The sequence below is a fragment of the Bos mutus genome, chromosome 13, assembly GCF_027580195.1.
Source record: "Bos mutus isolate GX-2022 chromosome 13, NWIPB_WYAK_1.1, whole genome shotgun sequence".
Lineage (NCBI taxonomy): Eukaryota > Metazoa > Chordata > Mammalia > Artiodactyla > Bovidae > Bos > Bos mutus.
The window spans coordinates 10007086-10034048 of NC_091629.1; the positions used below are offsets into that span (position 1 = coordinate 10007086).

Consider the following 26963-nt stretch of genomic DNA (forward strand, 5'->3'; position numbering starts at 1 on the left):
TCCCTTTCTGTGATGTTAAAAAACAAAAACACTTATATCTAGGACTGTTTGACCCATTGACTGCATTATATTTGCTATCTTTCTTATCTAGACTGATGTTATAATACGGATACTATAGGTTTTCAGTTGTTCCTACATAATTATATTCAGATCGCCACCACCCCTAGGGCAAAGTGAATGCATGGCTCTAAAGTTTAGTCTAAGTGTTGTGCTATGAGGCCTTACCTGGTTGTTATAAAACTTTACTGTGTACTTTTGTTGTAAGCTACATCATATATTTTTAGTAATGAAGCAGGACATCTAAATAAATCAAATCAAATTGCTTTATGTAGCTTTACCTAGAATCATAAGTCTTAGAGCCTGACACCTACTCAATAAAAGTGGTCTGCTTTTGCAGGTGAGATATTTTCATTCCCATTTGAAATAAAGGGTAACAAAAGCACAGAGAGTTTTATAAATTTTTCAACATCCCCTATTCAGCAAACCTAACAGAAAGAATTCCACCCCAGTTCTCCAGAATCCTTGCATTTCTTCCCTTACCTAATTCTGCCTGCTCTCATCATCTTTGTCTACAATTTATTTATTATTCATTCATTCAGTCAACAAACATTTATTGAGCACTATTCAATGGCCAGTGGGTATAACACCTTAAAAAAGAAACATTTTCTGTAAAATCCTCTTTAGACATACTTGCTGAAATTTACTGCGTGGCAGGTGGGAGGCACTGCGATCAACCCTCCATGTACCCGAGTTTTTTCTTTAGCCTTATAACAGTTCTGTGAATTGAGCACAGTGCTGCATTGTCTGGCTCTCAGCTACCTCTCTATGGAATGTTTGGTCGTTTCCATTTCCATGATTCTTTTACACTCTAATATTCTCCAAGCCCATGGAAAGGTCTAGATGGCCTACACTACGGTAGTATTTTGCTCTAGGCTGTCTCTACTAAGGCATTAAACAATGGCAGATCTTTTAAATTCACAGTGAAATCAAAGGATATCCCCTCAAGAAGAAATGATTAGCACCTTCAGGACTTCAAAGGGAGATGTTTTAGACATTTGCATGTGACTAGTAGTGGTAGCCTTTACTTGGTTATTAGAGTTCAAAGTAATGGATTTAATGGTATTATTTGTTGTTATTTTTGTTCAGTTGCTAAGTCATGTCCGACTCTTTGCAACCCCATGGACTGCAGCACACCAGGCTCCCCTGTTCTTCACTGTCTCCCGGAATTTGGTTAGATTCATGTCCTTTGAGTCCATGATGCTATCTAACCATTTCATCCTCTGTCTTCCCCTTCTCCTCTCGCCTTCAATCTTTCCCAGTATCAGGGTCTTTTCCAATGAGTCGGCTCTTTGCATCAGGTGGCCAAAATATAAGTTTCATTAAATACATTTTGGTTTCTTGGAATCTTCTTGTATTGATAGCAACATCACAGCTGTGATTTAATCACCATTCTCTTAGCCCTTTTGAACCCATGTCCTGCCGGTTATAAAGGCTGTCAATTCATATCTTTTGGTAATCGTTGCCTAGAGGAGAACTGTTCTTGGTCAGATGCTGAATTTCCCACACTTGTGGAACACCTTCCTGCTGACCCACTGAAGTGAAAGACTAGAAGTAATGATGAAATCTAATTCCCGCCCCCCCCGTAGAAGCAGCATGAGCTGGGTCAGCAAAGCCAGTCCCCGCAGATGGCTTTAAAATACCTCTGTGATTTGATCTCCTTGCGTTTCTCTAAGTGCCTATCACTGTCATCCTTAACCACTCTGACAAGATTCCAAGGTGAGAACAGCCCAAATGAACAAAGCATTTGTGATGCCTCCCAGGGACGTTGCTTATTAAATGAATTCGGCAGTGAACCAAGTCTGACTTGTGAGCTGCAAGGCAGGTTATCACATTGACGTGAAGATCATCCCATGTATTTTTTAACCCGTTCAAATGCTCTGTTATCTCTCTGCTGCCCAGCATAACTTATGTGAAACAATATAAACTTGCAAGTTAATGATGTCGGATTTGTATTTTCAAATGTGCAGGGAGTCACTTAGTTCCATTCCTTTGTTTGTTTTGCAGCTTGTTTTCTCGGAACAACTAGAGAATGTTTATGAAGTGTGTGTGTGGAGGGCGGGGAAGGAAGGGAATAAAAATGCATTGCTTTAGGGCAGCACATCTGTTTTGGGGACTCTGCTGGATCTGCACATTAAGCATTGTCATGACTTATGGCATGTCCTGAAATTGCCTTCTACTCAGAGTTGTTCATACCAAACTCAAAATATTACAGTTAAACGAGTTTCACTGTTCTGAGTTAGTTTCCTCTTTTCATGAGTGGCAGGATATTTTTCTTCTCTATGAGAAAGCATGCGAACGATGTCTGACAGGTAGTAACTCATTATTTTATTTTATTTTTTCAAACAGATGGGCAGTATCAGGTAGCTCAAGCCTTCCCACAGACAGAAGAGGAGGTGGAGGTGGATGCACATGCATTCAGCCACCGGTGGAAAAGGAACTTGGATTCTATCAAGGCCGTAGACTCGAACCGAGCCAGCCTGGGCCAAGACTCCCCAGAGCCCAGAGGCTTCACGGACCTGATCCTGGACGATGGGCAGGACAACACCACCCAGATTGAGGTGGGTCGATAATCTGGGTGATTGAGGTGGATTAATGAGTATGCTTCTTGGAAGGCACCCAAATTCCACATTATGCTGTCTCTTTGGCTCAATTTAGAACTTTTGGACCTTGTTGCAGGGATCAGTTTAATTCATTAATTAATAATTGATTAATGATGGTAACAACAATAATCACAATATATAACAATAATTATGTGTTATACAATTTGTTGATAGTCAGGAACTCAATGATAAGTAATTATTATTACTCATTATAAATAAATTAATAGAATTAATTAATTAATATAAATAAATAAATAGCGAAGCTATTTAATCATCCACAGATTCACTTACTCAAGAAACAGACAAACAGGGGCTTGGTGTGGTGATGACAGTGAAGGGAGAGAATAAAGCTCCTCCCCGCTGGGAGATCAGTATGTCAGAGGGTCAGAAAGTCTAGCTGCCATAGCCACGTGATATGCACAGAAGTATGTACAGGCCAGTGTGGTGTGGAGGAGGGGTATCACCTGCTAGCAATTGGGGGATGGACTGCTGGCGAAGAGGCTTAGGAGTGGGCATTTAAGCTCAGGCTCAACTGGTTGAGAGGAGCTCAGCAGGCTGATAATCTGTTAATAGTAAAAGAAGATTGCTGGCAGAATGAATTACACATTCAAAGGCTGACTGTCAGGATGACAGGCATGGAGTCTCATATGGTAACCAACCAGCTATACCAGTTTACCTGGGACTGAGGGGGTTCCAGGGATGTAGGACTTTCAGTGCTTAAAATGGGGAAGTTCTGGGCAAGCTAGGATGGTTGGTTACTCTGTTCAGTTCAGTTCAGTTGCTCAGTCGTGTCTGACTCTTTGTGACCCCATGAACTGCAGTATGCCAGCCCTCCCTGTCCATCACCAACTCCCGGAGTCCACCCAAACCCATGTCCATTGTGTCGGTAATGCCATCCAACCATCTCATCCTCTGTCGTCCGCTTCTCCTCCTGCCCTCAATCTTTCCCAGCATCAGGGTCCTTTCAAATGAGTCAGCTCTCCGCAACAGGTGGCCAAAGTATTGTAGTTTCAGCTTCAATATCAGTGCCTCCAATGAATACCCAGGACTGATCTCCCTTAGGATGGACTGGTTGGATCTCCTTGCAGTCCAGGGGACTCTCAAGAGTCTTCTCCAACACCACAGTTCATTAATTCTTCGGTGCTCAGCTTTCTTTATAGTCCAACTCTCACATCCACACATGGCTATTGGAAACACCGTAGCCTTGACTAGACAGACCTTTGTTGGCAAAGTGATGTCTCTGCTTTTTAATAAGCTATCTAGGTTGGTCATAACTTTGCTTCCAAGGAGCAAGTGTCTGTTAATTTTATGGCTGCAATCACCATCCGCAGTGATTTTGGAGCCCAGAAAAATAAAGTCAGCTGCTGTTTCCACTGTTTACCCATCTATTTCCTGTGAAGTGATGGGACCAGATGCCATGATCTTAGTTTTCTGAATGTTGAGCGTTAAGCCAACTTTTTCACTCTCTTCTTTCACTTTCATCAAGAAGCTCTTTAGTTCTTCACTTTCTGCCATAAGGGTGGTGTCAAATGAGTATCTGAGGTTATTGATATTTCTCTCTGCTGTCTTGATTACAGCTTGTGCTTCATCCAGCCCAGCGTTTCTCATGACGTACTCTGCATATAAATTAAATAAGCAGGATGACTATATACATCTTGGTGTACTCCTTTTCCTATTTGGAACCAGTCTGTTGTTCCATGTCCAGTTCTAACTGTTGCTTCCTGACCTGCAAACAGGTTTCTCAAGAGGCAGGTCAGGTAGTCTGGTATTCCCATCTCTTTCAGAATTTTCCACAGTTTATTATGATCCACACAGTCAAAGGCTTGGGCATAGTCAATAAAGCAGAAATAGATGTTTTTCTAGAACTGTCTTGCTTCTTCGATGATCCAACAGATGTTGGCAATTTGATCTCTGGTTCCTCTGCCTTTTCTAAAACCCACTTGAACATCTGGAAGTTCACGGTTCACATATTGTTGAAGCCTGGCTTGGAGAATTCTGAGCATTACTTTACTAGCATGTGAGATGAGTGCAGTTGTGCGGTAGTTTGAGCATTCTTTGGCATTATCTTTCTTTGGGACTGGAATGAAAACTGACTTTTCCAGTCCTGTGGCCACTGCTGAGTTTTCCAAATTTACTGGCATATTGAGTGCAGCACTTTCACAGCATCATCTTTTAGAATTTGAAATAGCTCAACTGGAATTCCATCACCTCCACTAGCTTTGTTCACAATGATGCTTCCTAAGGCCCACCTGACTTCACATTCCAGGATGTCCAGCTCTAGGTGAGTGTGAATGATCACATCTTCATGATTATCTGGGTCGTGAAGATCTTTTTTATACAGTTCTTCTATGTATTCTTGCCACCTCTTCTTAATATCTTCTGGTTCTGTTAGGTCCATACCATTTCTGTCCTTTATTGAGCCCATCTTTGCATGAAATGTTCCCTTGGTATTCCCAATTTTCTTAAAGAGGTCTCTAGTCTTTCCCATTCTATTTTTTTCCCTCTATTTCTTTGCATTGATCTCTGAGGAAGGCTTTCTTATCTCTCCTTGCTATTCTTTGGAACTCTGCATTCAAATGGGTATATCTTTCCTTTTCTCCTTTGCTTTTTGCTTCTCTTCTTTTCACAGCTATTTGTAAGGCCTCCTCAGACAGCCATTTTGCTTTTTTTGCATTTCTTTTTCTTGGGGATGGTCTTGCTCCCTGTCTCCTTGTACAATGTCACGAAACTCTGTCCATAGTTCATCAGGCACTCTGTCTATCAGATCTAGTCCCTTAAATATATTTTTCACTTCCACTGTAAGTCATGAGGGGTTTGATATAGGTCATACCTCAATGGTCTAGTGGTTTTCCCCACTTTCTTCAATTTAAGTCTGAATTTGGCAATAAGGAGTTCATGATCTGAGCCACAGTCCGCTCCCAGTCTTGTTTTTGCTGACTGTATAGAGCTTCTCCATCTTTGGCTGCAAAGGATATAATCAATCTGATTTTGGTATTGACCATCTGGTGATGTCCATGTGTAGAGTCTTCTCCTATGTTGTTGGAAGAGGGTGTTTGCTATGACCAGTGTGTTCTCTTGGCAGAACTCTGTTAGCCTTTTCTCTGCTTCATTCTGTATTCCAAGGCCAAATTTGCCTGTTACTCCAGGCAAATGTGACTTCCTATCTTTGCATTCTAGTCCCCTATAATGAAAAGGACATCTTTTTTGGTTACTCTGTTATTACATGTAATTCTCTATGATAATTGGAGCCATGAAGTGGAAAGAAAAGGATGGTTGCAGGTGGGCTTGGTGAGTATGGAACGCTGCTGAAGGCACATTCCAGGCAGATTTTGGGGTTGCCCAGAGGCCTCAAGGGTGGTGTTGCATTGCTTGGGTTCCCATTGTTGTTGTCGTTCAGTTGCTAAGTCATGTCTGACTCTTTGTGACCCCATGGACTGCAGCACACCTTATCCTTCACCGTCTCCCTGAACCTGCTCAAACTCATGTCCACTGAGTCCATGATGCCATCCAACCATCTCATCTTACTGCCCTCGTCCCCTCCTGCCCTCAGTCTTTCCCAGTATCAGGATCTTTTCCAGTGAGTCGACTCTTCACATCAGGTGGCCAAAGTATTGGAACTTCAACCTCAGCATCAGTCCTTCCAATGAATATTCAGGGTTGATTTCCTTTAGGATTGACTGGTTTGATCTCCTTGCAGTCCAAGGGACTCTCAAGAGTCTTCTTCAGCACCACAGTTCAAAAGCATCTAGGTTTCCACGGTCCTTTGCATTGTAGATGGTAAAGTATGATCTTGTTAGTACACTAGATATAACAAAAAGAAACAAATGAATCGTATGGAAATAAGCGAAAACCGCTGGAATGAGAACTGAGCTGTTTGTTCAGTTTGTTACAGCAAGGGAGTGAGCCTTCATCACTGGCGTTCAGAAGAGACTCAAAGAAGGAAGGAGAGTAGGAAGCTTCTCAGTTTAAAAAAAAAAAAAAGAAGCTTTCGGGTATGCTCTGCCTGGAGGTGGTTGGCATGGAGAAGCCAGAGGTGTGCTAGTCAGAAGCCAAGTATCTTGTGGGATTGGTCTGGGGGATGTTTGGCTTTCCATGGTTGGTCCAGAGTTGGGCAGAGTAATGACAAAAAAAAGAAAAACCATCAGTTGTCAATAAAGTCCTGCCCATTCTGGTACAGTTGCTTCCAGGATTGAATTTTGGCTCCTGGATTAGTTGCTCTAGAAGTTGAGGTCAGACTTCTGTTTTTATCCATGGTGTGGACATTGTCCATTTGTATATTCTCTCCATCTGAAGTTTTAGTTCCTACCATCGTCTAGGTAATACGCTTATGTTTTAAAGAACCAGGCAGCATTCTTTTTGGTGCCCTGAAATACTCATTATTTAGGAAGAACTCAACTTCATGAAGCAGATGCGACATAGTTCTGCAGATAGTATCAAGGCTTTGTTTTGTTCCCTCAGGGTAAGAGCAATCTTCAGATCTGAAGCATAGGCCATTGGGATTCTATGGATGTGAGAGTCCCAGCGATTTTTAAAGCCGTTCTCCATCCGCTTAGCTAGTGTGTGACTTTGGGGGATCTCTGGATGCCCCAAGTCAGCCCCTTAACAGGCAACAGAGGATGTGCCAGTAGCAGAAGTCATATAGTGCTTCCAAGAGGCCATTCTGCCTCCTGCAGGGTGTCTGCTATTTTGTCAACAATGTAGTTATAGCAACTCAGAGTGGGCAACGCAGTTCTTCTCTGACCTGCTCTTTGGCCAGGGTGCAGCAGAAAGCAAGGCGAGCGGAACAGAAGCAGAGCTGTTTACTCTCTGCCTAGAACTAAGCTAGTAACCTGTAGAGATTAAAAGGGGAGAACACGGACTCCTAGAACTCTGTGGTCTCTGTGCAGGATGCTGACTTTTTCTTATCATTTATCAAATAGAAAAGTCCTTTTGCTCAGAGATATATGAAGACTTCTCAAAATTAGTCCTAGTCATTAGTATAGTCATGATTTTGTTATTCAGCCACTTTTTCTCTTTTTCTACCGTAATAGAGGGATTCCTGATGGTGGCCTCATAGAATGAGTTTGGGAGTTTACCTTCCTCTGCAATTTTCTGGAAGAGTTTGAGTAGGATAGGTGTTGTTAGCTCTTCTCTAAATTTTTGGTAGAATTCAGCTGTGAAGCCGTCTGGACCTGGGCTTTTGTTTGCTGGAAGATTTCTGATTACAGTTTCAATTTCCGTGCTTGTGATGGGTCTGTTAAGATTTTCTATTTCTTCCTGGTCCAGTTTTGGAAAGTTGTACTTTTCTAAGAATTTGTCCATTTCTTCCACATTGTCCATTTTATTGGCATATAATTGCTGATAGTAGTCTCTTATGATCCTTTGCATTTCTGTGTTGTCTGTTGTGATCTTTTGGACTCTGTGGGAGAGGGAGAGGGTGGGATGATTTTGGAGAATGGCATTGAAACATAAATAATACCATATATGAAACAAGTCACCAGTCCAGGTTTGATGCATGATACTGGATGCTTGGGGCTGGTGCACTGGGACGACCCAGAGGGATGGTACAGGGAAGGAGGAGGGAGGAGGGTTCAGGATGGGGAACACATGTATACCTGTGGCGGATTCATGTTGATATATGGCAAAACCAATACAATATTGTAAAGTTAAAAAATAAAATAAAATAAAAATAGAGGGAGACCACATAATGTCAGAGATTCTGAACCAGTAGAAAGGAGGAAGGGTGATGGAGGGAGCTATTCGCTGAGTACTCTCTTGGTGCTGAGACCTGCCAGGTGCCCTGTGGAATCATCTCACCTGGTCCTCTCATCAACCAGACAGGACTTGCGTCCCCAGGTTCACTGGCTAATCTCAGTGATTTACATGAGGGGACTTGCAGATTTTTAGGTTTAGTATTTTTCTTAAGCTCTCTCATTAATGAATAAAGGGCTGGCTTTCAAGCCAGGGCTGCCCAGCTCTCAAGACAGCCTTATTACTTGACTTCCTCTAACACGAGGGGTAATTTTTTTGGATAGTGGCAGCACCTGAATATCGATAGAGTAACTCTGGGGTTTCAATCTGTGTGGAAGGGGAATTTTCTTGAAGCTAGATTTCATAACAAGAGGACTGCTTTTATTTTAAGTTTGTTTTTGTGGGGTTCTGGGGATAGATTGAGATTATTGGGAATCTAAAGCTCCGTAAGTCACTCCTTGGCACCGCCACTAGTTCTGGAAGCAAAAGCCTACATCTGAAACTTCTCAGCAAAGTTTATTTATCCTGGCCCTTGAAATAGTATTTATGAACACTGTTGCATCTCTTTGGGGGCTGGGGGCGGAATACTTTTGTCTGGTTGTGTTAAATGGGAATAAGAAAGAAAGGAACCAAATGGTTAGACAGTAACTGCTCTGCCCTGGGCATTGTGACAAGATCTTTCTTATCTTTTAGGAATAAGCATTTTGATTTATGTTGCGTAATACAAGCAATAAGCATGAGAGACTCTGTATGCTTTTTCTTTTTAGAAGCTTCCAAAGTCGATGTCAGGAATCAGAATTATTTTGCGTAAGAGCCTGACTGTAGCAGCGGCTGTTAAAATAATATGTATCCCAGTGAGATTTAAACCACCCAGAATGGCATTCATGTGCGTGTTCTCCCCAACTTCTGCCACCGTCTAGACTTTATATCCCAGTTTCACTGAACAAAGACAGAAAACAAAAGACAATAGTATATTTACTCTTTTGGCACAGGCTCATTCTGAAATAAACAAAGGCTGTTATTCTCTTAAATTGTGACAGTATTTTTTCTGGCTCTGCCTGAGAACAGATAATGGAGGGATTATAAACCTTAGTATCCCAGTTAAAGAATGCTTCCAATGGAAGGTTCGTTGTTGTTGTCATCGTCTTCTTTTTTTTTACATTCTTTTCATGAAGATATAAAGATGTTTTGAAACTATTTGTATTTCCTGGTGAATAAGTGGGGACTCAGTAGTTGACAAGTGCCCCTGTTGATCTGGATGTTAATTGACACGAGAACTTTCTTCTTGTATCTTCTCTGTTCATGTGGACGTGTGACCATGTGGACGTATGACCACTTGAACAGAAGGGATCCAATTGGGCAGATCGAAAGCAGCATACTTCCTTCAGATTAGTGGATATTTAAAGCAGTCACTAGCGTGCTTTTTGTAATTACTTTGGGAACATAAGGGCTTCAAGGAATTTCAGGTAAGACTGAATTCCATTCATGATTCGGCCTTGTTTGAGCAGTCTTCAGTGAATTCCATGCCCCCAGGGACACATGCATGGATGAGCAACACATGGACCTTCTCCTCCCTGCTGACTGCCCTTCTGTTTTCTGGGGCGGAACCCTTACAGCATTGAGGGGGCCTTGTAAGAAAGAGGAGGCTTACGCAGTGTTTGGTGAGAATGGCCAGTCTTTATAGAGCTATGGTTCTTGGGTTTCTTCCTGTGTAATACTGTTGGTAACTTACAGTTCCTCACTTTACAGAAATCAGTCACAAATTCCTTTCTAATGCAAGGAAGCAAATACGTGGTTCTTACCACTTTTTCCTTTTTATTATTTTTTTATTTTTTTAATTATTATTATTTGTTATTTTTATTATTTTTATTTTTTCTTTTTTTTTACTTTACAATATTGTATCGGTTTTGCCATACCTCAACATGCATCCGCCATGGGTGTACACATGTTCACCACTTCTTTCACATGAAGTGTTTGGAACTTCATATTCCTTCTCTTGGGCCAGTGAATATATTTCTGAAAAGGCTTGTCAAGTGTGATTTTGTTTTTGGCTTTGATTCCGTATTATCTGGATGACTTGAAGAAGGGAAGATTAAAAATAGGATTTATGGATCATATAAGTGTAACTCCATGATCCAGACTGACTGAGACACTGTGAACTTGACCAGCACCTCTCTGGTGATGCAGATATGGCCAAACCATAGGCCACACTTGGCCTTGCAAGGAGTTAGAGCTCAGAGCAGATTTAGCTGTTAGGTTTGAGGATGTACGTTTCTGAAAAATCCTAGATTAAACTGCACTGACTACCAACATCGCTCATGGATTTCCCATTCTTATACCAAATAAAAATTGCAGGCACATCTAGCAATTGTGTCACCTCTGTTTACATTAAAGCTTATCTTTAAGGAAAGTATCCTGGAGAATGGTTAGCAAATATGCCCTATATTGCTGTTGAGTCACTAAGTCATGTCTGACTCTTTGCAACCCCATGGACTGTAGCCTTCCAGGCTTCTCTGTCCATGGGATTTACCAGGCAAGAATACAGGAGTGGGTTGCCATTTCCTTCTCCAGGGGATCTTCTTCCCCACCCAGGATAAAACCCACATCTCCTGCTTTGCAGGCAGATTTTTTTTTTACCACTAAGCCACATGGGAAGCCCCAAGAATGTGCTGTAGTTGTAGCTAAAAACTAGAGATCAAAGACTTCCCCAGTAATTCAATGGCTAAGACACCAAGCTCCTAATTCCAGGGACCTGGGTTCCATCCCTATCAGGGAACTAGATCCCATATGCCACATGTAAGAGTTCACATGCCATAAGGTTCTGGGTGCTGCAACTGAGACCAGGCATAGTCAAATACATAAATAAATAAATCTTAAAAAAAAAAAACTAGAGATCAACTGTTTTTCCCCAAATGCGTATATAAAAGCTCTTTTTTTGATCATCTGCTGTGGCACATTGTCAATTGTATCTGTATCATATTGTCACAAATTCTGTATTTCTTGAAAAAGCTAGCAGTTGCTAATTGCTGCACACAGGTTATTGTATGCATTCGAATATTTTATTGTAGTTCATAAGTAGGTACTCTGTTTGCCAAGAAAGAAGTCACTGGCAAATCCTTGATCTAAAAGAGAGTGTGGTTGCTTTAATGGCATTTTACAAAGCAAAGGCAAATTTCATAATGTCTCATGTGGGCATAATCTCCTTGGTATGTTTACAGGATAGAGAATGCATCAGAATATTCTTAGATAATGAAATTCTACTGCTTGTGTGTCTCAAGCCTAGATATGCTTTCTTAATTTCAGAGATCTGACAATAACAGTTCTAAATAGAAATATCAGTAGAAGTAATAAGACACAGCATCCCATTTCACAGAAATAATGGAAATTTGCAAAATACTACTATGCTGATTCTGCCTCAGGCCACTGTTCTGCTTAGGGAACTCATGGAAGACAGTCCTTATAGATGAGAAGGATGTGATTATAATACAGATTTGTGACATTTTTCAAAAGAAAGAAAAGTCTCACCTGATACTGGAAATTTCTGTTACTATACTTATTATGAATGTGAAAAGCTGGTGTAGATTTTTTAATGAAGCATTTCCATCTCAGGGGAATCTTAAACTTGCGGAGGTATCTCTCTGTGGTTGCAGAATCAGAAAGCTGTGCAAAGGGAATACTAAGATAAATCCTGAAGAAGCACACTTCTCTGACTCAAGAGTGAACTGAAATTTCCTAAATGCATGGGGATGTCAGATCAGCTTCCACAAAATATGAGAAAGAAAGTTTGGTGAGGGCCTCTGATTAAAAAGGAGCAGAAATACTGCATAAATTAATCGGTACCCAGAGGAAGACCCTTATTCTGTAGAGAGCCAGGATTAGTGTAGAGACAAGTTAGCATCTGAACCCAGTCACGGAGAGAGAGTTAGAAGGAAGCCAGGTATCAAGGTATTTCTAGCCAGAGAGTTTTGCACAGATAAGCAGGGACAGGATTCCAAACTTCCTTATATACTGTGTGTCTTAGTCTGTTCAGGTTGCTACAACAGAAATACCACAGACTGGGTGACTTAAACAACAGACTTCTGTTTCTCACAGTGCAGGCTGGAAGTCCAAAATCAAGGAGCTGGCGGATTTGGTGTCTGATGTGACTCCACTTTCTGGTTCATAGTGGGGGGCTCTCTTTCTGCTGTGTCTTCCCATGGCTAAAGGCGCTAGAAGGCTCTTCAGGGATCTCTTATATAAGGGCACTAATCCCACTGATGAAGGCTTCACCCTCGTGACCTAATCACCTCCTAAAGGCCCCTCCTAATACCATGGCATTAGGGGTTAGGTATCAACATGTGAATTTTGGAGAGACACAACTGTTCAGTTCATATCACTATGCTAAGGTGTTTGGGATTTATCAGGAAGGTACTTGGAAGCTACTGAAAGGTTTTAAATAGGGAAAGGCGAGACTGTATTGGTGCTCCAAAAATATTACTATGGGGGGCTGAGGGAGAAGTGGATCTGAAAACACAAATCTAAGGAGTGGAAAGATAATTAAATTTAGATGAGAATTACTGTGAAGTAAAGTGAAATAGTAGTTAGAGGAATGCTGCTAATGAGCATATGAATTTCAGGAATATTTAGATTTCTAATCAATAACATATATTAACCACTATGATCAAGTTTATACCCAAACTTCTGGTGTTTGCTTGATTTTGAGGGCAATTACAGATCCTGGTCATTTCCTTCCCTGGCAGGGTGGCCAGCTACAACCTTGACAGCACCTATCTCATATGGTTTGGGAATTGAACTCATGTCTTCAACTCTGTATTGCCAAAGGTTATGTGAACTGACAACAAAATCTGTTTCACTTCCTTTTTTGGGGGAAATTGGCAAAAACACACAGTTTCAAACTTATGATTTAATCCCATTCATTTTCTTTTAGAATCTTGATGATGATGACTTTCAGTTTTCAAGGAAGAAAATCCACTGAAAATAGTAAATCAGGCAGAACTTATCTGCAATTATTGCTCACCCTCTAAAAAGATAATGAGGATTAAAATAGAGTGTCATATATCTTGCTCAATTATAGATTATTCTGAGCTTGACATGTCAGCTCTTTATTGAAACAAAAATGGAAAAAGATCCATAACTGTCCTTTAAAGATTTCCATAAAGAATAACGGAATTATCTCTATGATGCTTCACTGTTAGTTAATTGAGTTTGCTTACAGTAAGAGCATGTAAATAGTCTTCAGAGAGATATATACAGGTTGTAAAATTTCAGCTGAATCTTCACCAATACTTTGGCCACCTGATGCAAAGAACTGACTTATCTGAAAAGACCCCGAGGCTGGGAAAGATTGAAAGTGGGAGGAGAAGGGGACGACAGAGGATGAGATGGTTGGGTGGCATCACTGACTCAATGGACATGAGTTTGAGTAAACTCTGGGAGTTGGTGATGGACAGGGAGGCCTGACATGCTGCAGTCCGTGGAGTTATAGAGTCAGACATGACTGAACTGAACTGAAAATTAAGTGTGTTATAGTCATATGATTTACTTTTAGAACAAGAATTTTATTTTGGAATAATATTCTTACATTCTCCATACATGAAAAGAAATATCATATTTAACCTCCCCTCACCAGGAACCTGAGATTAATAGAATCTTGCTCTTGAGTTTCTCCAACCTCAGTTTCCTAGCCATTCATGAGGGCTGTATCATATCGTCTACCTTTCTTCACATTAATAGGATCGTGATAGGGAACTTCTAATACAGGAAACACTAGGTTAACCAGTTGAATTTCTGTCTTGTCATCTTGCAATCTTCTTTTTTGTCTTTCCTTAGGCTAACTTCCAACAGGATGTTTAAAATATGCTTTCATAAAAATTATTATTATCAAGATTATAGTACAGCTCAATGTTATTAGTCTATATCATTTATCCAACTGATTTTTTTAAAATCATGCTGAAGAAATGATTAATTGTTTGATAGTCCAGAATGTGTCCAGTCTTTGTATGTTGAGGAAGGGGCTAGGGTAAAGGAACAAGTGATCACTAAGGAGGGACTAGAAGTTGGTAGCAGAAAAGCCAGTAGAGTCCTCTGTTCTCCTGGCATCTGATGGAGGGGTGTCTGCCAGTGGACAGTGGCTCAGGAGGGCTGTGTCCTGTTTGCTTTTCCTCTTTATTGGACAAATTGAAAAGGAGCATTGTACAGGGGAAAGACACACTTTAGGATCAAGCGCCAAGCAGCCCAGACTGACCCACCAGTGGATTAAGAAGTGCCAGTACCTTGGGCTGGTCTTGCCAGGTTCCATGCAGAGTTGGGTTCTGGCTTAGTCCTTCTCCTTGCTGGGTACATAGCTCATCTTCTCAGCTATCTAGTTTCTGGGCAACAAAGAGACAGCTTTGGGGGTCAGTCACTGGACAGCCTATTCTGTATTAATGGATTATGCCTTAAGGATTAGTCTTTTATGTGACTCTTTCAGAAGCAGGATAATATAAGTAATCGTAGCTCAGTGAAAATCACCCAATCATGTCTGACTCTTTGTGACCCCATCGATTGTAGCCTGCCAGGCTCCTCTGTCCATGGAGTTCTTCAGGCAAGAATACTGGAGTGAGTAGCCATTCCCATCTCCAGGGTATCTTCCCAAACCAGGGATAGAACCCAGGTCTCTCACATTTCAGGCAGATTCTTTACTGTCTGAGTCACAAGATAAGCCCAAGAATACTGGAATGGGTAGCCTATCCCTTCTCTAGCAGGTCTTCCCAACCCAGGAATCAAACCGGAGTCTCCTGCATTGCAGGTGGATTCTTTATCAGCTGAGCTACCAGGGAAGCCCTTAATTGTAGCTCAAAGGCTCAATAAGTCTGGATTGATAAAGGTATGCCAATAACATGATTTTTATTACTACATCGGGAAGAGTATTGAGGCCACTACTTAATCATCTGAAGATTTGTGGCATAGTGAATCTGCCAGCCCCTATGATGTTATTAAGTAAAATTAACTTATTTAATTTTAGAAATACTAATACCAACTGAGCTCACTAAATCATACCAAGTCTTTGCCATTTATTTTATCTAACAAATTAATGTTAGTTACTAAACTCTGCAGTTTAGTACCAATGCTTTGAAAAAATAAGGACAAGGCCTCTGATAAACAACGATGATCTGGCATTTTGTATGGCACCCAGAAGTTTCTATGGACCTTTGTCAAAGACGTCTCATGTGTCTTTGCCAAATATTATGACTTAGATCGAGATGTTATTAGGTCTCCACATAAGTGGGCCATTGCTTATATAGGAAGTATTTAAAATTTTCTGCTTTAAACTTACAGTATGATAAAGTATAGTTTTATTCTTAAACAATGATGTATAATATATTTTGCCAAGTGTTCAGGGAACTTTTATCTCACCTTGTATATTTCTGAAGCAGTTTTAAGGTAGATAAAATGAAAGTGTGTTAGTTGCTTAGTTGTGTCTGACTCTTTGCAACCCCATGTAGCCCACCAGGATCCTCTGTCCATGAAATTCTCCAGGCAAGAAAACTGAAGTAGGTAGCCGTTCCCTTCTCCAGGGGATCTTCCCAACCTAGGAGTCAAACCAGGGTCTCCTGCATTGCAGGCAGATTCTTTACCATCTGAGCCACCAGAGAAGTATAATGTAGATAAAGTCTCTCTATAAAAAAGCATGCATACGCATATTTATATTCTTTGTTTTTCGCATTTGTCATAAAGAAATTTTCCAACATGTCACTCTCTACTGTATTCAGGAAGGCATCAAATATCCAAAGGTCTTTTTAAGAAGGGGTGCTTAACATTTGGAATGAACAGAGAATGCCTTAATTTTCTTTTTGTGTGTCCGAAAGAAAACCTTTCTGTTCATGCCCCAGCAATGCATAGATGTCTGAATCTGTCTAGAAACGAGAAAAGAATTGAACTTTGCAGCCCTTGGGAACGGTTGTTTTGAGCTATTTTCTGATGGTATTTCAAGCCTGAGCTATTAAATTGAAAAAATAGTTTGGAATCCATGGCACTGAATTGAATGAACAGATTAAATACTGCTGAAACTATTTCTATTTTACAAGTAATTCTTTGCTCTTTTGTAAACTTCATATATTTACATGATCTCTAGCTTAAAAAGCAAAGCTATGGAAAACACTAACATTCACCTTTTAGACAATATCTCTATCTATCATTTATCTAGCTATATAATTCTATATTCACAATGCTGATCCCACTTGTGGCCAAAGGAATTTGAATGAAAAACTAGCAAGCAAATTTTTTACTGTTTAAACATTTCTCTTAGTCACAGCACCTTTTATTAAAGAAGTCTTTTAGATATTTGCCAAACTAAAAATATTTCATCTTCTGATAGGATTTTTCCAGTTAAATATAATACTGCCTACCTTTTAAGCTTTCATGAATTCTACTCTATAAATTCTTGTAATTCTCAAAGTTGAATGTTATGATTTATGATCATCAGATTTTTTTTTCCGAGAACATTTTAGGTTATAATATTTTCCAATTTTCTTAATTTATAGTGCTTTGCCCAGTATTCATATTCGAGTGCAAATCTTTACTAGTTCTGTCATATAAAACTAATATAGAGCAAAAGATGATTTAAAATTTTAGTTTCTGAAAATGTTTACAGAGAACAATAAAAAACATCTCCAAGGAACTCAAAACAGTTCATTTATTCATTGTAAATAGTGTTATAGATGATCTGTTATCTTAAAAAATCAAGTATAAACAATCATTTTTCTCCTTCTTATTGAACAAAAAATGACTTGTCAAATTTCTCTGTCCATTGAGCAAGCAGATTATTTTTACAAGAAGCAGATTAATCTTTTATTATTTTATTATTTATTTATTAAAATCCCATGGACAGAGGAGCCTGGTAGGCTGCAGTCCATGGGGTTGCTAAGAGTCGGATACGACTGAGCGACTTCACTTTCACTTTTCACTTTCATGCGTTGGAGAAGGAAATGGCAACCCACTCCAGTGTTCTTGCCTGGAGAATCCCAGGGACGGGGGAGCCTGGTGGGCTGCCGTCTGTGGGGTCGCACAGAGTCGGACACGACTGAAGCGACTTAGTAGTAGTAGTAGTAGTAGTAGTATTTATTTCATTTTTACAAAGAATGAGATCAATCTTTACCAGAGTAGAAGGATGTCATATTCAGATGGGAAAGGTGTAATTCAAAGAGTAAGAAAACAACTTTATGAATAAATACAGAAATGTGCAGGCCAAAATAAGTATTCAGTGGAAACTGTTCTCACATTACTGTTTTGACCTGGTGATAAGAAATTTATCCTCTAAAGTTAAAAATTTTAGACAAATCTTTATATTGTCACTGTTCCTCAGAAACTCTGTGGAAAGTAATATTTTCTACCATAAACCTAAGGAAATAAAGTGATCAGTTCATTGAAAAGCCCCCCTTCTTTCCTTCTGCCAATAGTCCAGCCAATGTGACTGTATTTAGGCAGAAGACTTTACAAAGAAAACAGCTGCAATTCAGTTACTTATTGCTCCACAAAGAACTTAAATAGAAATCAAAATCACTTTTGCCACGATGGTTGAAATGTTATTTTGCCTCATCGAATAGGTTTGCCACGGTCTGAGCAGATTTCAAATGTATTTGATATGCTTTATTCAGGCAGTTTAGTTGCTGAACCATCATAACTGCCACTTGAAGGATTTTTTTTTTTTTAATTTCGCTTTGTAAAGGTGTATTTCTAACTTCGTTCTTAAAAAGAGAATGGTGACATTTTCTGCATTTAAATCATTTGCATCAAAGGACAAAAGAAAAAATAACTCTGCATTTTAATTTCCAAAAGAAAAATGTTTAAACATCTTCAAAGGAAACTTTTTTTTTTTCAGTTGGTGATTACTTCTGAATGCAAATTAGAGTAAGTGGTAAATGACTGTTCTTCCTGATTTTCTGTTGACTTTGTAAGAGTTGGTAATGCAGACTCTGGTAAGAGAAAATGATTTCCAACTTTGAAACAGTCCCTGAAACAAAGCTAGAAGCCAGTTGACAGCACTGAAGCAGAATCTGGGACAAACATTAATTTTCTCACTTTGTTCCTTTTCATTCTAGCAGTGCTTTCCACCAGTGATCTTCCATCTGCCCAGTAGCCTCTGTACCAAAGTGTCTTGGTCTTCCTTTGGGCTGAAGTTGCAAAATTAAAAACCAAAGAATTTGGCATTGTAGGTAGTGGTTTTAAAAATCCTTTTGTGTAGGCAAGGTTGCTATAAACTACAGATTTTTTTTTCAAAGCCTGTAAAAAGAACTTTTAGTCATTTGTAAATGTATGTGTTATCTATATATGTTTGGGTGTGTATGTTTTGTGTGTGTCTGTAGACATATACATGTGTCTACATTATTCATAATCATTGTAAATAAAAATTACCTCTGTGGGGGAAAATAAACAGTGGCTGGATAGCTCCTTCTCCATTATACTTAGACACTTATTTCTCTGAGCAAAAACCAATATATATATTTTTTTTTCACGGAGACAATAAAAATTAAACAGCAACCTGGAAGACATGGCTAAGGTTCCCTTTGCTTCAGTGAATGGCTTAAGCTTTGAATATGTTCTTTAGATTATAGTTCTGGAGGGAAGGATGAGACACAGTGAAGGAAATCAAAGCATAATGAGCTTTTTGAAATAATGGGAATCAGAAATTATGAAAACTGGAAGGGAGGTGTGACTATGAGCCCAAGACAGTGGGGCAGCCAGGGTTCTCCAGTCCTGTCTTCCTTCACTGTGCCCCTTTCAGCACATGCACACAAAGCCCTGGTTCACCTGGCTCTGTTTCAATCTCTGTGGCCCCTCTTCTCCCTTGGGGGCAAATTTCCCCTTCCTCTCAACCAAGAAGTAGCCAGGCTTTCTCTTGATTGGAAGCTCGTGTTACCGCTAACAACTTCTATAGTCTGAAGTCATTATCCTGTCTCTCTGTTCCTGCAAGTTCCTATGAAAAATAGTAGATTCTCTTCTAGAATAAGTGAAAGGGCCTCTTTAGTTAAAGCATAGTTTGGCAAGAGAAACTCTGTGAATATCCACCTAAATCATATAGCCAAGAAATGACCAGATTGTTTCAAAAGACCCAGTCTAGGGAAATCTAACTCAGATTACAGCCTCTGTGAAAGATGAAACAATGCTGCATCCTTTGTTGACATTCATAAATCATTCATCGATTTGAAGTAAATTTTATTGGCGGCATGGAGAGCAGTTATTTAACTGAGGGTTAGACGTAAAACCCAGAAAGGGTAGAGAGACTCAACTTCCTTTCTGACCAAGAAAACCAAGATTCACTTGTGGCTTGGACTGTAAATAAAGTAGAATGTGCCAAGGGCTAGAACTAGATGACCAAACAAAAGCCTGACATTGTCGTTGGCTATTTCCACCTTTGAATGAGTAGTGAAGTGGGGTATGTGATCATTGCTTGTCTACTGGGATTCTTCCTATGACAGTAAATTTGTTTTCATACTCAAATGATCTGAATACAATTTTTTTCTGCAAAAGAAGAGATGAAGAATGAGGATAAGTGGTTACCGAGAAAGCGTTTTTCTCATGGTTGTGGTGTAGAAACCCCTTTCCCTCGGGTTCAGGCACAGTGACGCCTCCTCAGTGCCTACCTGGAACCCTGGCTTGTTTCCGCTGGACTAAGTCCCCATCCACTTGCACTGATTGAAGCTCCTGCTACCTGCACAAATTTGCTCCCCCACCCCCTATAAACTGTGTTTTGAAGCGTTACATTTAAAGCTGTCCACATATACAAAGTAGTAGTAAGAGGCGACAGCAGTTCTGGCATCCGCAGCATCGGATCCACGCAGTGTTCTGGAGCAGAGCAGTGAAGCCACCATGCTTTGCAAAAACAAGGGTGCACCTGCAAGAGAGGCGTCCCCTTGGCTCTGGCGCTGCTGCTCTTACTTCAGTCGATTTGCCTCTCCTGCGGCTGTTCTTATCCCCTTTGCTGCCTTTCCTTCTGCTTCCCCTCTGACTGTTGCAGTGAAATGAAAGGAAATGCTGCAAAAAGCACACATGCCTGGAGACAGAGAGAGGCAAAGAGAGAACAGAGAAGCACCTTACTGATTTCTGTCCCTGCCAGTGATGATGGAAAACACGAAACCACTGCTGGGAATCTTAGACCACCTGCCTTGGGTGCTAATTGGCCTTTCCCTGACAACAGCAATATTATAATGCTTCCAGGTGGGCAGCAGCCATTGGGCATCTGGGTAGAAAAGGGAGGGAAAGGTTCAGCATAACTTTGGGCCCTTACAGGGTTGTGCACCCACTCACTCCTTGGTGAGTCATCCGTGGTGCAAGGCTTCTTTTAATAGAGTAATCCACGTGTTAGCCTCCTATCAGGAATCAGGAGAGACCTGTTTTCAAGTTCCCCTTTGATGTGATCAATCTGGAATTTCTCCCCCCATTTTCTTGAGGGATTATGTATCTGCCTACTTCTAACATGAAGTAATAAAACTCCATTTTCTAAAATGGCTGTATTAACCACTGTTTTGGATTGATGACTCCCTTTTGGTTTACATAGACTTCCTCCAAACACAATTCCATCTAGTTCATTAAATCCCTTTCTAATTATTATACTAGCACATGCCAGATTTGTTGTCATGACATGTAAGTACAATTGCCTTGATTGGGTTCTGAGTGATCTGAAACTCTGCAGTCCTGTATTTGAAGACAATCACTGGATTTACATTTGGTTGGCAAATTTCAGCCCTTGGGGTCATGGTGGCAAAATTCCCAAAAACTTAAAAAAAACAAAAAACCAAACCAGAGATTTCATCACAGGTGGTATGATTTACTGCATTCCTGGGTACAGGAGAACGATGGGGCATGGGGATAGAACTGTGGCAGCTGCAACAGAGTGGAACCATGTGGGAGTGTGGGCACAGATTGCCAGAGTTTCTAGTTTCTCAAAAGATACCCAAACACTCTAAAGTTGTTCATTCATTCTTTTTTTTTTTTCTTAATCACACCTGGACCAATACAATGATGGCAAAATAAAACATGTCCGTAGGCCCATCTATCAAATGGTCCGGGGCTTCCCTTGTAGCTCAGTTGGTAAAGAATCTGCCTGCAATGCAGGAGACCTGGGTTCAGACCCAGATTCCTGGGTCAGGAAGATCCTTTGGAGAAGGAAATGGCAACCCACTCCAGTATTCTTGCCTGGAGAATCCCATGGACAGAGGAGCCTGGCAGGCCACAGTCCATGGGGTTGCAAGAGTTGGACACGACTTAGTGACTATATGATGACCCAATGATCCACACAGAGACTATTTCTACTCTATACCAAACAAATAACTGATATATTAATAATAAAATAATTAATATAAACTTGCTAGGTCATATCCCAGAGGGCCAAGTTCTGAGAGGAACCTCCCTGTTGTCTTTATGTGTACCCCAGAGGCAGCATACTCTATACTGAGTTAAACTCAGTCGAATATAATCTGATTCTTGGAGATCTATCCCAGATCTCTTCTGTCCTACTTTTCTTCCACCCTTATTTTATGTAAGTACAGTGCTGATGAACTGCTTCCTATTGTGTCCCTTGTAAACATGACTTGATGTTGAAAACAAGAAGTAAAAGATGGTTTGAAAGGTCTCACCTTCACTGGTTATGTCGAAGAATGTTTCTAAGATTATTTTTTGGTCTTTAGAAATGTTGCAATCCCATGGACAGAGGAGCCTGGCAGGCTACAGTCCATGGGGTTGCAAAGAGTTGGACATGACCGAAGCGACTAACACTTTCACTACTTTTTCATGATGTCTATAACTAGCTTTCTAAAAAACTAAATAAATAACAAATGGATTAAACTGTATAACTGCATGATCACCATGTATTCAGTAGTATTGTGTATGTATAAAATAGCCACAGCCTTTCTAATCTGCAGATAGATATGGAGGAAAATGAGACTGAAACTCAAATAAACTGACTCGGGGCACACTTATAGAGACTTTTTTTCTTTTCAATTGTATAGATGTTGCACCAGATACAAGTGGCACCTTACCTGCCACACTTGCTTTAGAAGTCCGATGGAGTAACTGCGTTCAGCTCAGATCACTGGCAGAGCCAGGATAAGGACTGACATCCCCTGTTTCTGCCCCTGATGTCAGCCAGTCCCTCCCCACTCATCACTGCATTGTAGCTCTTTACCTTGACGCCAGGATAACTGATACTTGGTGCACTGGCCTGAGTCTTATCCTTCCCCCAAGTCAGATGTTGAAGCCCTCATCGCAAGTCTGACTGTATTTGAAGGTAGGGCTTTTAGGAGTTGATTAGGTTAATGGTAAGGTTAAAGTTAAATGGTTAAATGATTAAGGTTAAATTTAGGAGTTGATTAAGGTTAAACCTAATGAGCTTCCTTTGTGGCTTACCTGGTAAAGAATCTGCCTGCAATGTGGGAGACCTGGATTCAATCCCTGGGTTGGGAATATCCCCTGGAGAAGGGAATGGCTACCCACTCCAGTATTCTTGCTTGGAGAATCTCATGGACAGAGAAGCCTGGAGCGCTACATTCCATGGAGTTGCAAAGAGCGGGACATGACTGAATGACTAAGCATAGCACAAGGTTAAGGGTGGGGTCCTAATCTGATAAAGTTAGTGGTCTCAGGCAAAGAGCAGGAGGGACATAGCTCTTTCTCCACAGATACACACTGAGAAAAGATCAGGCAGCCTGACAACATGGTAAGAAGGCAGCTGTGTGCAAGTCAGGAAGAGGGTTTGAACCAGGATCTGCAGGCATTAGCACCCTAATCTGAAACTTCTGGCCTCCAAAACTGTGAGAATAACTTTCTGTTGTTACAGCCATTCAGTCTATGGTATTTAGTCATGGCAGCTTGAATGAACTAAGACACCTGGCAAGTGTGAAGAGACAGTTTACTCCATGACGTTTTCTTAAAAGGGTCCTTTGAAGCTTCTGACACTAGAACATGTAACCTTCCAATCTGAACTTAGTCAGCCAGTCAGTTCAGTCATGTTTGACTCTTTGTGACCCCCATGGACTATAGCATACCAGGCTTCCCTGTCCATCACTAACTCCTGGAGCTTACTCAAAACTCATGTCCATTGAGTCAGTGATCCCATCCAACCATCTCATCCTCTGTCATCCCCTTCTCCTCCTGCCTTCAATCTATCCCAGAATCAGGATTTTTTCCAATGAGTCCATGCTTCGCATCAGGTGGCCAAAGTATTGGAGCTTTAGCTTCAATGTCAGTCTTTCCAGTAAATATTCAGGATTGATTTCCTTTAGGATTGACTGGTTTGATTTCCTTGCAGTCCAAGGGACTCTCAAGAATCTTCTCCAGCATCACAGTTCAAAAGTATCAATTATTCTGTGCTCAGCTTTCTTTGTGGTCCAACTCTCACATCCATACATGACCACTGAACTTAGGTGGTACTGTTTTCTTAATGAGAATCCTACTCTCTTCAGTCCTGTGACTGGCTGCAGGGATCCCCACAATAGAATCTCTTATTGTATCTTCTTTCCACCCCACTTCCTCATGGTGTATTTTCCAGTGAACCCATGATAATTTCTCTCTCCAAGAAAAGTAGCAAGGTCAATTTACCATTGTGCACACTTTCTCTCTTTATTCATATGGACTCCCTATTTGTAAACAGCATTTCCTTAATGGTCTGAAAGTTTTGGTTACAGTGTTTTGGAAACTGAATTATCTAATTAAATCCTTCAAAGTTTGTGCGTGTGGCTAGAATCACTCAGAGTTGCACATATCGTTCAATAATCATTAGTGCCGGGTGAGAAAATTAAATATCAATTAATGATACTTTTCTTCTGGTACCCTAGATAGCCTTGTTTATTTAGAATGAGACATCATATAAGGTAAAGAGTGTCCTAAGAGCATTGACCCCAATGAATGAGTACAAGTCAGAGATAGAATGTGGAAGGGAAAGATGGTGAAGATGAAAAATAATCTAGGTCTTTTTTTGGAAAATTCAGATTGATCTCAGCTTATTTCTTATCTAAACAGCAAATTATTTATTTAGTCACCAATTACTTCGGGAAGTAGTTTTAAATATAGCTAAATTAAATATAGTTTAAATATGCTTAAAGATAGTCAAAATAATCTGAGATAGTATAAAATGCATTTCTTATACAAATACATGAAACTTTACCCATAATAGTCCCAACAGCCTTTGCTCAAAGTCTTCTAATGGGAATTTATCCTTTTTTAAGAGAGAAAATTTTGGTTTTGACATCTTAATTTATTAAACTGTTTTCTTATCCTTGCCTGAATATTTCATCCACAGAAAATCACAGATGAATTGTGCTTCTGACCTTTGGGTAAAGTAAGTCCAGTTCCTCTCTGCCATCCAGTGGACTCTCCCATTCATTTCTCACATGACTTGACCTACAGAACCTCAACCACTTAGATCTTTCTCCTCTAGCCACATTTTATTTCATTTGTTATTAAAATGCTGAACTCACAATTGTACTCAGCAGGAATTTGTCAAGAAACTATTATGGGGCAGACTAGCAACTGTCCCTCAACTTACTATTGGGAAAGTAGTAGCAATCTGTTTAGACTCTATACATTTACTTAGAAACTGACATGTAGGAACTCAAAATACATTTTTTTTAATAAAATAAAGCAAAGTTCCTAGGTTTCATTCATCCATTTATTTTAGTCATTCAACAAATATTTATTGCTAGGTTTTTTGTTTTTTCTCATAAATAAAGCATATATGAACTGGGCCTTCTTGGAGCTACGGTTAAGTGGTAAGGTAATGGTGAAAGTCGTTCAGTCTTGTCCAGCTCTTTACACCGAAAGGACTCTAACCCGCCAGGCTCTTCTGTCCATGGGATTCTCCAGGCAGGAATACTGGAGTGGGTAGCCATTGCTTCTCCAGGGGATCTTCCTGACCCAAGGACTGAACTTTGGTCTTCTACATTGCAGGCATATTCTTTACCATCTGAGCCACCAGGGAAGCCCCACAATTAAGTGGGGGTGGAAATAAAAAGTAAATAAAGAAATCTAGAATCATAAAGATGAAGAAACAAAGCAGGTGAAGAGACAAGAGTCATTAGCTGGGGATGCCAGGGGTTTCTGAGATACGATGGATGAAATTTCTGTTGAGACTTAAATGATGGAGCCACAGGGATGGAATATTCCAGATGGGAAAAGCGGCATTTTGAGAAGGCAGTGAGTAGGGAGGAGGTGGCTATATTCCAGGAACTGGAGGAAGGCCATGGTTCCAAGGTGGGTGGGGAGAGACTGGCTCAGGAAGAGAACCTGAAATTCAAGTCCAAGTCCAGAGATCTTTGAAAGCCCGGTGAAGGAGTCTGCATATCTTTGGGGCATAATTTACTTCCTGTGCATTATTTGTACTAGGAACAGCTTGATCCCCAGAGGACCTCAGAGGCTGGTTCCTGGAAAAAGGATTAGAAGATCAGTACCATGTAAATACTCTCGCCACCCCCACATCCCTGCTCTGAGGAGGTGACTGCCACTCTCTATGCCTGCACAAAAGCCCTTCAGCCACTCTTAAGCACCGGAGTGACCTTGGGAGTCCTTTAGAGCTTCCTACCAAGAGGAAGTGTAAACACATGCAAATTCTCATATGCTAGATTCTTTATTGTGGCTTTTAGAGGTGAGGGGGGAGTCTGAGTTTGAAGAAGGAAACCTTGTAACTTTCCTAGAGTCCTTGTGAGTTAACTTTGTCAGAGTATGAGGAGTATGAGAAATTCTCTAGGCTTTAGCTCACCAGTTTTATGACCAATATTTTCGGTTCTTTAAAGATGTAATCTGCTCTGAAGAGGAAGGGAAAAAGCACTGTGGCAGTGGCTTCTGGAACTTGGATATCATAAAACCAAAGTGAAAAAAAAAAAAAGACTCAACGTTTTCATTTGCAAACTAATGGCATTTTAAAATATGCGTTATCTATAAAACCTATCTTTTCAGAAAGAGAAAGCATTAACAAGAAATAGAACATGATATTAGAGTAATGATAGGTGAATAACCAAGTGTATCTTAAAAAACTCATTAAGTTATTGTCATTTTCTCGCATTTTATTCTTTGAGAACCACTGTATTATGAATTCATTACTGTGGATCTCATTTTTGTCTCTATCCTAAATTCTTTGATAAGTATGCAAACAAGTTATTTTTCACGTAGCCACTTTCCAAAACTCCTTCATTTAAAAGATTGACCAGCAAATGATTTTATTGCTTCATGAAATACTCTGGGGGAAATGATCACTTTCCGTTTTCAAGGCAATCTTTTCGTTTTTCTTCCTTGGCTTTAAAAATTATGCCTGTTATTTCTCTGCATGTTTTGCAAACCATTGTTGGCGTTTTTTGCAACCAAAAACCTCTAGGCCATCGTAAGTTATATAGAGTCTCCACTATATCCAGGAGGGCCTCCCAGGTGGTTCAGTGGTAAAGAATCCACCAGCCAAATAGGAGACACAGGCTCGATCCCTGGGTGGGGAAGATTCCCTAGAGAAGGAAATGGCAACCCACTCCAGTAGTCTTACCTGGGAAATCCCATGGATAGAGGAGCCTGGCAGGCTACATCCATGGGGTTGCAAAGAGTCAGACACAGCTTGGC

General features: G+C 40.4%; 1 protein-coding gene across 2 annotated transcripts in view; it reads left to right on the plus strand.

Annotated features, from left to right (window-relative positions):
- PLXDC2 (plexin domain containing 2) overlaps positions 1-26963 on the plus strand; it is a 425012-nt gene that overhangs the window by 172209 nt on the left and 225840 nt on the right. For both annotated transcript variants that reach the window (XM_070380982.1, XM_070380981.1), the window contains exon 2: positions 2407-2618. In XM_070380982.1, the coding sequence (XP_070237083.1) occupies positions 2407-2618 (212 nt within the window). The remainder of the gene's footprint in view (positions 1-2406; positions 2619-26963) is intronic.